The sequence below is a fragment of the Bos indicus genome, chromosome 3, assembly GCF_029378745.1.
Source record: "Bos indicus isolate NIAB-ARS_2022 breed Sahiwal x Tharparkar chromosome 3, NIAB-ARS_B.indTharparkar_mat_pri_1.0, whole genome shotgun sequence".
Lineage (NCBI taxonomy): Eukaryota > Metazoa > Chordata > Mammalia > Artiodactyla > Bovidae > Bos > Bos indicus.
Window position 1 is genome coordinate 36,249,714 of NC_091762.1, and position 14,563 is coordinate 36,264,276.

Here is a 14,563-nt window from a genome sequence, read left to right on the forward strand (position 1 = left end):
GAGCTCTGGTTTTCACTACAAGGAGCATCTTCTCAATCATGTGTGGATTCCCCAGTATAACTCCTAGGCCCAAGTCACTAATCTATCTATAATACATATTCACTCTTTGCCTCCTCTTGTACTCAAGGATGTACACTCATGATACTGCTTGCCTTCAGGAGTTTAGACCCCAGAAGAAGTGTACACACCCTAAAAGTGGGTGGAGGACACATAGGTAGGGAATTCTAGGTTCCTGGCTATGAAGACAAAGTGGGAGGAGAGTCAGAATGGGCCCCACTAAGTAAGTGCCCCCTCTTCTAGGACTGAAACTCCCCCTCTAGGCTGTGTACAGGGTCAGAAACCAATCACTCCTACATCATTACAGGGCAGTCTAATTCCTTTCCCATAAATACCAACACTTTATATATTTGAAAAGTGAAGAAATGTTAATCGCTCAGTCGTGTCCGACTCTTTGCAACCCCATGCACTGTAGCCTGCGAGGCTCCTCTGTCCATGAAATTCTCCAGGTAAGAATACTGGAATGGGTAGCCATTCCCTTCTCCAGGGGATATTCCCAACCTAAGGATCGAACCTGGGTCTCCTGCATTGCAGGCAGATTCTTTACCATCTAAGCCACCAGGGAAGCCCTTTCTATATAGTGGAACCTCGGGACAAAGATTTCTTTGAAATTTTATATTCATCAAAGGAGTTGATGGAAGAAATTGTGTTTGCACTTTGTAGTAAAGTTGACCAACTCATATATAACACTATATTAACCAACCCTAAGGGTTAATCCAAGTAAAGACAAAGCAAGAATTAGGGCCTTAAATATGTAAACAACTTAGTTCCCACTTTTTACCCCAATTCTGTCCTTAGGCATAACATTGTAGATGGAACCAGCTTTGCAAGAATGCTAGAAAACAGCAGATAAATAAAACCCACCGAGTTGGGGTTTCATCAAAGTAATATACTCTTTAGAAGAATTTGAGAATCCAGATTAAAAAGAACATTTCATTTCCATTTGTTATATACCTAAAAGTGAATTTATTAAAAGCAGATCACATCACTTCAGGAAATTCAGAAAACTATATCTAAATACACTGAACGCAATATATTCCTCATCAATTTAGATTCTTATAGCTTCATAAAGATAAAATGCAGATGAATTGATTTAGATCAGGCCTTCATTAAATTTTAGAATTAGCTTTTGGAAAACTGTGTATTGAAATGTTCAGTCTGATTCCTGAGCAGGTGACAAAGCCATGAGTGGATAATGATAAAGTGCATCACTGCTGGAAATAACATAGTCTGCCTTTGGTTTGTGCTAATAAACTATAAGACAACTTAAACTTCATTTTTAATATTAGAAATCCACCTCATTATAAGTAATCTCAAACTCTGTATGTTATCGGCATATTCACGTGTAGTCTTTGGTGAGCTTGAAATATAATTTGCTGTTTATGCTTCTAATGTAAATCTCCAATTTCTGGCTGGCCACTCCGGCACTAAGCCAGAGCTCTAATTTATTTCCATCTTTCCTTATTTCTTACATCAAAAGAGACTGTGGGTTTGAATAACAAACATTCAATCGACTTAGACGTGGGGTGGCAGGCAGCACAGGCACTACCTGTTTACCTTTTATTGCCTTCTTTGAATTGGCTTTTCTGGGAACAAAACCAATAAGACATGCTGTTCCTTCATCTAGTTTTCACCAAGGATATTTATCAGAAGACATCCCCCTCCCCCGGTTCAGCAAGAAGCAGTGGCAGGGTGAAGAATTCAGACTGGAAGTAGGCGTCCAACCTAACACCATCATAGATTATTGCTCTACCAAGTCATGCAGGACTTCACTGTCCTTCAGACTCTGGCTTGGGCTGATAATTGTTTTTGACTCCAGGAGATGCTGTCGCTAACACATTTGTAACCTGTAGGACAACAGTGTGGTGGGAATGGAATACACACTGCTTTAGTCACTTTGGAACTTTGCACTGGTTCTTCCCTCCTCTCCCCACCTTGCTGTCTTGCACAGTAATTGGCCTAATAAAAGGCAGAAACAAGAATTTATTACACCTTGGGCGGTACTTAAAACAAACTTTATTCTCAAGAACAGCAGTTATGTCTAGTTGCTGCTGGGTATTTTGATATTTCCTATAAATACTTAGTCTGAATATATTCAAAGTCAAATTGCTAATCACTCAATTTCCCTGCGACTTTCCTGGTTCCCCAGGTTTTCTCTTATGATACTCCATGTAAACACTGTAATTGGAAAGATACATAGATCAGCATCTCTAGAGTCACATGATCACATCAATCTGTGAAAATAGCATGACTTAAAAATAAAAGTCTCTTAGTACTCTGCCAACAGGCTTTGGCATAATCTTGGCAATCACTTAGATTTTTTTTTTTTTTGCTGTTATAATTTTTCCCAAGTGGAAATAGTCTCATATTTTGCAGAAGTTGTCCAAGCTAAAGAACATCAATCCATCTTCCTGGGTACTAAATTCGTCAGCTGAGTGTATTCGGTCCACATAGGAATCAGTAAAGTGAGTGTGAAACTGCTCGGTGGCTGCTCCTTTCATCTTAAGAAATTGCAATACGAATTCCTGAAATCGTTTATGCAGGAATTTTTATTCTTTAAATCTTCTAGTGTTAAAGCAACAAGAAAACACTTAGAATGTCCTTTGGTGGAATCTTATTACACTTGTTAATATATGTAAACTGATATTCTTTGATGCCAGCAAGTTTGTTGCCCTTACAGAGAAATCTCTGCACAATGAAACAAAACAGAACGGAAGGAGGACAAAATAAATGTCAGTCTTTGCTGATTCGAATTAGATACATTAACAGATTGTCTGGTAACACAAATTGGCAAGAATACAAAAAATCTACATATTACAGTATTCCAAGAAAAATAACTTCATTTGAATACAAAAGGATAGATACACTTTCTTTTTTCCTGTAGCCACTCTTGGGGACAGTGGATGTGTGCTGGCACTGGGATGACTCAGTGCTGCTAAGATACACAGGGTATGACTGGCTGGAGCTTTTGGAGGGGGCTGTTACACGTGTGCATTACTCACATCAGACAAAGAAATCTTTCAACCAAGGGTTACAGAGCAACGGTTCACTAAAGCACAGGTTGGAAGGGGGTTCAGGGGCTGAAGCAGGCCAATATGGCAGCTTGTAACAGACTTCCTTAGACCCACCAAGCACTGCCAGCAAAGGATGCTTCTATTTGGTTGGTCCACACACAGGGCCAGGTGGTGCTGGGGCACACCACGTGCCAGTAGCAAATGTTTTTAGGTTGGTTGATTTGTTGTTGCTGTTGTTCTTTCCTTTTGGGGGGCTGTCACAGCCTTTCCGATGGGTGGTAAGCTCTGCAGCTGGCAATGTGATTCGCAGTGATAGTATCAACAGCTGCCAACTCCTCTGGGAGTCAGAAATTAACAGTCTTGACTCAGGTGTGCTGTCCACGGCTGATAAATATGGCTTAGTTCAGTTAGGCCTTCTTTGTACACTGTGTTTGAGTGGGAGTGTCTGAGAGCGGGTTTCCTATGTTAGTAGCAAATGCTGGGGCTGTGTTTGCTTCCCCAGAGCACGGCCCGTCTGGTGGCTGGGTGCGCCGCCTAGATGCCCAGGGGGCCGGCTGTCCCCAGCAGAGCGGCCAGCAGCGACAGCAGCGCGGGGGAGCCGCGCGGGGGCGCGCCCTGGCCGGAGTCGGGGCCGCAGCTGCCCGCCTCCTCGCACCGCAGCTTCTCGCACAGGATGCCCGTGTACGCGGCTGGGCACAGGCAGCGCACGTTGTTGTGGCACGTCCCTCCGTTCTGGCAGTGCAGGAGCTCGTTGTCGCAGACATTCGCTGCAGAACGAGGGAGGGGGGCGCGGGGAGGAGAAGCAGAATCAATTTAAGTTCATCTGGTACATCATGTTTTCAGCTTAAAAAAAAAATCTCTATCGATCTTGTGCTCCCCCCTCCCCTCCGCAAACTAAGCATGTGACTCCGATTTCCAAACAAATGTAGTTTGCTGCCTTTGTTTTGATCATATTAATCCTTTTCATATAGATTTATTTTTTGCTGCAATCTTGGATATTATCATTGTCCATTTCAGACTATCAAGTACAAAGAAATGTGATACTCCGGGTTTGGCAGTATCTTCTCTTCACGGAACTGGGACCTGTTGTGACCTCCAGGGCTGTTCAAGGATAGTGCCTCATACAAGAATGTAGGGCTTTGGAGCCAGATGAATGGAATTAAAATGCAAAGCAGTACTGATAGAATGACCAAGAACTTCTAAGGGGTGGGCCATTCTCTCTGCGGGTGATTCCAGCGCTGCATGCAGGAAGTCGGGAGCCAGCAGCAAGCATGAGGAGGGAGGGTGGGGCAGGGGGCAGGCAGCATGCTCCAGGCAAGGTGGCAGCCAGATCCGAGGAGAGAAAGCTTTTCATGGGAGGAGTGTGAGGAAGAGCACTGCATTTGTGCCTAATAGCCTATTAGGATATTTATCGCTTTGTAAATATAGGAAGTAGAATCCAAGGTTACCTTGATTTCCAGGGATAATAATAAATGCAATGGTGAAACCCTGATTATCAAAATTTCACTATGTCCATCAATTAATAAAATCAGTTTGAATAAATAAAGCAAGCAATTTCAGATACTAAAATTCATTCACAGTCCCTGTCATGTAACTTGCATCTCTAATAATTTATTTCTTCAAAGATCAAGTTTTCCTTATTATTCCATGTCTCCTGTTCCTTTAGATAATCAAGGTTTCACTGATTTAGCAGAATGATAAATAGAACACAGGGAAATGAAAACAACACCAAAGAGGAAAAGAGCTAAGAACACTTCCCAGCAACATATGCCACTTAAGCACTTACTATATGGAACCACTCTGGAATGGGGAGGGGGGTGGCGCAGAGCAGAAAAAGTAGCTTCTTATAAATTATAACATTCTTCATCTTTAAAAAATGTCATAGTCAAATTTCCCCAATTTAACACACACGCACACGCATATTCATACTATCAAGTGTAAAGTATTTAAAAAAAATAACCCTCTTCTTCCAGTAATAATTCAATAGAGAATATTGCCTTGTCCATTAATCATGTTCAATAGTTACATCACTGGCAAAAGAAGCTTCTTAAATGTAAACATGCTAATACTCTGTGTGCAAATGAGCTGAAAGAAGATGGTGGTGGATGCTCAGGAGTTAATAAAAATGTGCCCTAAATAGGGCCCTATCTTCCCACCTTTCACAACAATTCCTTGGAGACCTCTATCATATGGATTGGTATAATTTTCAAGTGTACCCCCACGTGCTATCTGTAAATGTTAGAAGTGACTATTAAGGCCTACTAAATCCTTCAGGCTCACAATATTGATATACAAGGTAGTGTTTCAAGGGTTCTAATGATTATGTAAGCTACTTCTCATCGGGTGACTTAGAAACCATAAATATTAGACCCAAATTATAGTATTTTATGAGCCTTGGTTTAAAAAAAAAAGTCAAGATCTGTAGCTCTGAGGCAAAATCTACAAGACTAGAGTGGTTAAACTCATGGTCAAAACTGACAAAACCCCACTTTTTTTTTTTTGGTTGTTAATTTGGAAAGCATACATAGGGTTTCAGAATTTTGTTTTGCTTACGTTTCAGGAACTATCTGTTTAATTGGGGCAACATAGAATAAACAGATCCAAATAACTGTTTCCATTTAAAGTTAAAGATTCTCAGCATTTCTTGTTCCAGGCAGCAGATTGCTGAATGGGATATTTCCTTTCATTTGGAAACTACACATAGGGAAATATTGTTTCCATCAATATTGATAATTGCTTGCCTTGAATAATTGAGAAGAAATCAATAGTTAATTAAATATCACTCCCTGTAAGAAAAATAAAAGCTATTTTTCTTCTTCTTGGACCTGAATGTAAATCAGTTGTTGAACAGAGGTTTCTTTTTTTTCAAGAATCTGATGATTAAGTTAAAATTCAATACCTTTCCTACATTTAAATAATCTACTAGTTGATGTTGATGATTGTGAGAAATTTAATAAATACTAAGGACCAGATGAAACCCAGGATTAATAATCACATTAATTGGAGTAATATGTTTTCTATAAGTGATAAGGAGAAAAAATGGAACCTGGAATATATTTAATTACTTTAGAATTTACTTTAAGACACATTTCATTTGGTCTCTTGTTTGTGGTATTCAACAAAAACAGAGCTTTACCATATGCACAGATCTCTCTGTCGGAATCACATGTTAGAAGCACATCTAAACCTAACTACAAATCTTACCTGCTATTCATAAACTTATGCTCCATCCTCATGTCATTTTAAACCAAATTTGTGGTGCCTAATGAATAAACTAAGTAGTTAACAAATATCATTAAGCTCTTCTTCAGCATATAAAACCCTGTACTAAACACCATGAAAAAATAGAAGAAATAGCATGATCTCTGCTCTTACAAAGTTTAAATCTGGTTTGGAAAATAAAATATATATACAAGAAATGATATAATGTACATTTCACTAAAATACTTTTATCAGTTCTGTCCAGCTCAGTCAGCATCTGTTGTGTGTCAGATGTGTTGCTAAATCTACCACTGTATGGTTGTAACTCTATCTGCCCTAACGGAGCTCACACTTTTGCAGAAAACAAACAAATGAACATATACAGAAATAATTATGATACAATATGAAAAAAAACTATAATGGAAGCAAACTGCTAGGGGAACTCAAATGCTGGTGTAAGTAATTATCTGGGGGAAGATTTGTGAAGAATATAGAAAGGAGATTGTATTTGAACAATGGCATGCATCAGGCAAATACTGGTAGAAAAACATTATGGTTGGGGAAACTCTATCAGTAAAGGCAAGAAGATGTGAAAATACTTTGTGCTGGCTGTTAAGCATCTGTCACTCAAGTCTGAATCCACCTTTCTTCTGCTGTTGAGGCTGAAACCCTCCAAGTTGTCTCCTGGTTTCCACCAACAGGGTGCACTAGAGAGAACAGAGAAGGCAGGAGGAAGGAAGCAGAGATTTCCCTTTCCCTGATTCAGGGCTCTTCCTAAGAGGATTGTCCCAGCAATGGCCCCACATCCCAACAGCAGCAGTTTGTTCTGGGGCTCAGCCTTTTCAGAACCAGTTTCAGTCTCACCCTTAGAGGTTTCTGCCCCAGCCTGGCAGCATTCCTTTTCTAGAGGTGTGAGCCCCAGCTCCAAGGGGCTCCTGCCTAACATTTCAGGGGTTAATAGTAGCAGCTAGGCATTACCTCCTAAGAGGCATGGGTCCCACATCTGTGGGGTCTCTCCTCCGAACTGTTAGCTTCTCATAAGCCCATCCTCTTTTACTGCTCCCTGCTCACACAATTAACAATTTCTGAGTTATTTCAGTGTCCTCTTCTCATGTCTAAATTCTAAAGCACCTGTTTAACCATTTCCTTTAGTAAATTCTCTCTATTGAAATATGTAGTATGGGTTCACTTTTCTGACTGGAGCCTGAGAGACACATGGAAAATGTTGGTGAATGATGAAGATTCTGGGTAACATGCTACAGAGTTTAGATAATAAGCAATGGGAAGCTGTCAAAGACCTATGGGCAGGGTGGTGATTTAAAGGGGGGAAAGGTGAGGCTAGGCCTGAGAAAGGACAGGCTGGAGGCAAGGTGACCAGATATTTCAACAGAAAAGGCTTGGTCTGGGTTAGAGCAGTGGGGAGGAGGAAGGAAGAACATATTTGGAGGCAGGTTATTTGAAATAGGTAAGAGAAAGTCTGAGGTTCCTATTTTTGACATTTGGATACATCATAATGTAATTTATTAAGAAAAGACTGGAGGCAGGGTTTGGTTAGGGAAGAAAATAAACTCTCTCTCTTTTTTTTATCTGTTGACTTCGAGAGATCACAGGCTCTTCTGCAGGGGTCTTGTTATTAGTTGGAAAAAACTAGTTAACAGTTCAGGAGGTAGTTCTTCCTGGAGATACAGATTTGGAACAGGGGTGATGGTGGTCATTGTTACAAATAGTGAAGAGAAAGGAATAGAAGACCTCATCTGCTAGAATATAGATTAAGTTGAAAGGAAAACTGCAAATAGAACCTTGAAGAGTATCCGCATTTAAGCCATAGGCAAAGAAAGAAAAACCAGGAATGATGCTGAGAAAAAAAGATTTCAACAAAACGCAGTGATGATATGAGGTTATAAAATTAATCACAGCAGTCTTCCTGCTGTGGTTAGCTGGATCTAGGAATAGACTGGAAGAGAATGAGAGGAAGGGCACTTTGAGCTGGGCAAAGGAAATATGCAAAGTAAGCCCTGTGTGCTCTTGATTGAATCTGACAGAAGGGATTTTAGAATAATTAGAAAAAGGATTGGAGGAATTTGAGGCATTAATGTTTAATAGAGGTCTTTGGTTGTCAGTCTAAAGTAGTAGCTTTCAACAGTGGATGATTTCCCCCCCGCCCCACGGGACATCTGACAACATCTAGAGATGTGTTTGGGTGTCACATCTTTGGGGAGGGCATGGTACTGGCATCTCGTGGGTAGAGATGCTACTAAATATCCTTCCATAAACAGGGTAGCCCCCTCTCCCACCCAAACAAATAATTACCCTCAATTACTGTTGGTGATAAAATGTTGAAGGTCTGGATCAGGTTATCGGCCACAGCAATGAGGATGGGCAGCTGTCCTTATATACATTGGGGGAAGGAAAATGAAGACTCCTTGGTGATTTTAGATTCGAGAGAGCGAGCTTTCAGGTGCAGAACCATAGGAATTAAGACTGTAGAACTCAAAAGTGAAGTATGAGCAGATTATCTTCCTGGGGGAGTTAAATACAGACACGAATATCTAAGACAGACCACTTAATATCGCTTACAATTAAAGAGGAACCAAAATCTCTCTTGTCATGTAATTTGTTCTATACCTTGCTCTGATAGAAATCAAAGCTTGTGGTTCAAAAACTATCTAGACAAGCTCTAAATGAGGAAATTGAAAACAATTAAGGGTAGCTCTAGAACTACAGGTCTCCAAATTTATAGATGACTGCTTTTCACACAGAAGGGAACAGTCGGAAGAACTGCATAGTGTGCAATGCTTTCCATGCTTCTTAAGACAATATAAATAACTTCTGTAGATCCTCTGGTTTTCATTTGTATTGACCAACTGATCTGTTTTCATATCACACTGGGTGGAGCTCTTGTTGACAACATTAAATTTCACATCTTCTAGAGTGCCACCACATTCTAGCAGAGCTCCAAAAACAAATCAGCCCATACATAAAATACCAAAAATATCACAGGTTTAGGTTGGGAATGGCAAATATGTTGCATATGCTCTCATTTCCTTTCTCTATGTAGAAAACATAGCTACTTAATCACGGCATTCTCTTGCACTAACCTTCTGAATTCCTTTCAACACAAGGTTTTGTAATAACAAAGAACCTTTTGTATTCTCTTACAAATTAATCACCCAAAGGGATGTTGCCTATAAGCTTAAGTGATACACAATGGCCCATCTCTGAGAACCCTGCCTCGCAGGTAATGAGCATCAAGCTATTATTAAAATATCTTTATCTCACAGAGAACATCCCCACCAGGCCCACCTGTGAACCACTGCAGGGAGGAAGAGGCTAACATATCACCTCTGGAGGCTGACCAGAACCAGGAGATGTTTGACATTACTCTCTCCCCTTTTAGTATAAAAGAAGCCTGAATTCTAAACAGGCAAGATGGTTCTTTGGGGCACAAGTCCACCAATTTTTCAGTCTGCTGTCTTTCTGAATAAAATCTCTCTTCCTTGTCCCAGCAACTCCTCTCGATTATTGGCTTGTTGTGTGGCAAGCAATATGAGCGTGGACTTGGTGACAGTTTCAGGCATTGACCACCGGTTGATGGAACTGCCAAGAGGATAAGCATTTACAAAACCCTGGCATTATCTCCATTTCATCTTGCATATCACTGCAGATTAAAAATCCAAATGGGATTTCTACCCAACAAGCACTTTGCAGTTATCATTTCTTTATTTGGTACCCTTCTGTGTGAATTTGCCGCAAACTGAAAACGCTGACCTTATTTTGTTAAATATTTATGTCAAGCATGTCCTGATTTTTTTTTCTTCATTGCTATTGACAAACTAAGAATGTGCTACCTCTATAAATAGTGAAGGTTCATTTTTAAATCTCTCACATAAAACTTGATTTAGTATTGGAAGCAAATTGTTATTTGCTAGATACAATTATTAGGGCCTCCTAGGTGGCTAGGTGGTAAAGAATCTGCCTGCCAATGCAGGACACGCAAGAGACACAGGTTGGATCCCTGGGCTGGGAAGATCCCCTGGAGGAGGAAATAGCAACCCACTCCAGTATTCTTTCCTGAAGAATCCCATGGACAGAGGAGCCTGGCAAGCTACAGTCCATAGGGTCGCAGAGTCAGACACGACTAAGCAACTGAGCATGCATGCAGGCACAATTATTATTATGATAAAACATAAATCCTTAGATACAGAAAAAGCTAATACTACTTTGATAACAGTTTGACTATATTCTGAAGGATCATTTTACTATTGATAGAAATAAATTCATTATGGTGTGTCCAATACATCACCGACTCATCACCGATGGACATGAGTTTGGGTGAACTCCGGGAGTTGGTGATGGACAGGGAGGCCTGGAGTGCTGCAATTCATGGGGTCGCAAAGAGTTGGACACGACTGAGCGGCTGCACTGAACTTAACTGAATACCACACCATCTAACCTATAATCCCGTGATGTTTCAATATTAGGAATGCTTTCAAACCAAGACAATCTTTGGCCCTTGATAGATAAGGTTATAGTATTAATGTTAGACCCAGAGTTATATGGCTAAAAGATGAAAGGTGGAATCCTGATAGAAAGGCTAAAGACAGCAAGGTGTTCTATTAGCTCTGATAAGCAAGCCAAATACTGTATTCTATTACAAATTAATCACCAAAGGGATGTGCCTATAAGCTTAAGTTATACATAATGGGGACTCTGCCTCCCAGGTAATGAACTGCTGCTGCTGCTAAGTCGCTTCAGTCGTGTCCGACTCTGTGCGACCCCATAGACGGAAGCCCACCAGGCTCCCCTGACCCTGGGATTCTCCAGGCAAGAACACTGGAGTGGGTTGCCATTTCCTTCTCCAATGCATGAAAGTGAAAAGTGAAAGTGAAGTCGCTCAGTCGTGTCCGACCCTCAGCGACCCCATGGACTGCAGCCCACCACGCTCCTCCATCCATGGGATTTTCCAGGCAAGAGTACTGGAGTCGGGTGCCATTGCCTTCTCCCAGGTAATGAACATGAAGCTATTAATATATCTTTGGCTCACAGAAAATATCTCTATCAGGCCCACCTGTGAATGACTACAGGGAGGAAGAAACTAATACATAAGCTCCTACATAAACTAGTTGTTATGAGTTTATAAAAACACTCAGAATTTTCACAGTGAAAGAATAGGCACAGACAGCATTTCCTCCCTCCTCTTTCACTTCCTCTTATTTTTATTTTATCTTGGATCACGAGAGTCACAGGGATGTGACTAAATCATCTGATCCTTTTAACTTGCTTTCTGTAGGTTTCTTTCTTGTCATCCACTTTTCCCCTTTCTAAACTGCAAACTATCATCAAAATTTGAATGATAAGACTTTGATTCCTTTTTCCTCTATTCATCATTTCTGGAAGGGATGGAAAAGCAGACTTCGAGGGAACCCCAATGTGCAAAGAGGGCACCAGCCAGGACTTAGAATCGCTACTCATTCTATTCTTCATTTCTTTTGTGACTTGAAGGGTCACTTACTCCATTATGGTCACGATGACCCATTACATTACCAAAGGGAAGTTTTCTTTTTTCTGTTTGGGTCTTGTTCAAAGCTATATACATTTAGGTTCGCCCTGTCGGTAAGCTGCTAGGCTTGAGCAATGCTGGGCCTGTATTTATAGACTTGAAAGTTTCTCTTTCTGGCTTTGTCTCCTGCACTTCAAGGAATCAAGGCAATGTGTTACCATGACAGCCTTCCTTGATGGTTTTATTAATAAAGTGACCTCTACCTTCACCACCTGAAACAAGCCTAGGAGTGCTGAAGGAAAGATATTCCAAATTGTTTCTGTCCTTTTCAAAGAAACATGGAAGAGTGAACAACCTCCATCAAACAGGCTAATAACAAAGGCATGCTTGCAACACACAGCTCTGATTGAGGCATTTGAGAGCCTGCGGCAGGGAGATGAAGGGCTGTAATAATAACCCATTTATTCAACCTTGGTGGCTGTTTTACTAAGTTTTGAGATGTGAGATGTAAAACTGAATCTACAGATTAGCTCCTGGTGTGTAGAAGAAACTCTATAGACTGGTGTCTAATGGCCTTTCGGGGGAACTCTAGGTACATTTTTTCTATCTGTTCTTACTTATGGCTGGCCATGACTGGGGATATGGTTTAGTGATAACAACGCTGATTAAGAGTCATAAACCCTGAGTTCTAGATCTGACTAGTCATCACTTTGCAGTAAGGCTTTCAACATTATCACAAAACCACTTAGTGACATCCATCCATCATCCAACCAGGCACTGTTCCAGATGATGGACACACAGTGTGAGCCAGATGGACCGTGCAGCTGCTTCTGCAGAGCTTACAGTCTAGTGGCAGCTATGAAGTTAGGGAAAGAGTTTGAAGTAGATATTTCTACAGTCCTTTTGAGCTTTATGAGTTGCATGAATATTTCTCATGGAAAGCCTATCATTTTAAAAGGCAAAGAGTGAGGAATTCCTCCTCTTTTTCATCAGATACATGATGACAGTTGGACTTCTCCAATATTGTGAGCCCTGGTGATGACTCGGGTGACTGGCTTGATCGGTTTTGCCTGCTCGTGTCCCATGGAAGAGAGATAGTTTTTTCCTCATCACTAAAAAGCATGAGGTGGTATGAAGAGAATTAGGTGAAGAACTTGTGATTCAAGTCTGGTCTCTGTGGTTAATGGGCTGTGTGAACTTGGGGAAATCATTTAACCTCTTTGTGCCTCTCTTTCCGCACTTCTAAGGCAAGGATAATAACACTTGGCCTACTCACCGACCTCACAGTTGTTGGGAGCCTCAAGATGAATTATGTGATGGTGCTTTAAAAAACATAAAACCTTAGTATACTTTGTTAATGTTCAATACCTTCCCAGTTTCCCTTAATGCTAGAAGCTCAGAGTGGAAGAGTGAGGTGCTTATTTCTATATCTGCCAGAAGAATGAATTAATCACTACCTATCCAGTTCAAGGTACTTGAAGTGAAAAGGAAGTAGATGTTGTACTCTTTCAAAGACAGCATCTGTGTCTGTCCTCTGAGGGCATGAATCTTGAGACAGCGTGGGGTCAAACATGCAGCTATTGAATATTTTAATTCAACTGCTGTGTACTTGCAAGGTCAGTGTGGACAGGCAGTGCCTGTTTTCTCAAAGGTGACCTTATATACTTGCATTCAGTGTGCATTCTCCTGCGCCAATCAGAGTGCATAAGCTGTGTTTTCAGAAGAGCAAGGGTAATACTGCCCCTTGGCCAATCTTTTGCCCCTGCAATGGTGAGGCAGTGTCTGTACAGACTGGAACCTGGGAGCCATCAAGTGGAAACATCCTTGCTTTCCTGCTCTCAGCCTACATTTCTGGCAGCCTTTTTTCATCAGGGACAGTGACGCTGGTGGCATAATCCCCATGTGACAGCAGCCAGCCCACTTTGTTTCACGGTAATGAGGGCAGGGAGCAGAGCTAAAGGGGCTGTAGCGAACAATGTGGAGCTGTCAGCAAGTGGTCAGACACATCTGGGTAATCAAGTGCAGCAGGTTCTGACGTTACAGAGCAAGCATTCTATACTTATTCATCTAACATCAAAGCACTGATTATGGCAGTGACACTTGCTCTTGTCCAGTCAAAGGAAATGCTACTCAAAACATCATAAGAAAGCCATGTTCATTCAAAGAGGCCTACGTCTGCAGTATATGGTAACTCAGCTAGCATGAATGAGATAACAGGTGACTTGAATGCAGGAGCTAGAGGTACTGCCCAAACACCTCCAAGGTTTTAGCTGTTGCAACCTGGAAAAAAAAACAGAAAACCTTTGCTGATATTGAGATATAATTAATTCACTGAGAATCCCACAAGCCAAAGGCTGGTCACCTTTCCTAAAGCGATCATTAATGATGTATTGAAATCCTATTTAGGTCAACATCTCAGACACAGACGCAGGCAAGATGCTCATAAAAACGGTGCTGAGAAATCACAGAGTTTCTCATTGGGTATCAGAAAATGCACTTGTCTAGTTTAATAAAAATGTGCAACCTCTACTCTTTTTGCCCAAGGTGAAAGATGGCATTCATTGGGAGGCACAGTCACACACAATGGCAACATACACCAGGGTATAAACCATCATTTCAAAGTACATGGCATTATGTCAAAAGAGAAAGTACAAATATTTATCCAGCATGAATCCCATAAGTATAGACATGTACCTCTCCAAGTACCTTATGTAATAAAAACTTAAGAGAATGTGCTGAGACAGATTCTACCAAAATGTGACCAATGTTTATCTCTGGCTGGTAGGAGTGC

At 41.0% G+C, this 14,563-nt stretch overlaps 1 protein-coding gene across 9 annotated transcripts in view; it reads right to left on the reverse strand.

The window, feature by feature from the left end:
• Positions 1 to 2,056: 2,056 nt before the first annotated feature.
• NTNG1 (netrin G1) overlaps positions 2,057 to 14,563 on the reverse strand; it is a 371,792-nt gene continuing 359,285 nt past the window's right edge. For all 9 annotated transcript variants that reach the window (XM_070786006.1, XM_070786012.1, XM_070786009.1 and 6 more), the window contains one exon: positions 2,057 to 3,838. In XM_070786006.1, coding sequence (XP_070642107.1) covers positions 3,606 to 3,838 — 233 coding nt within the window. In that variant the 3' untranslated portion in view covers positions 2,057 to 3,605. The remainder of the gene's footprint in view (positions 3,839 to 14,563) is intronic.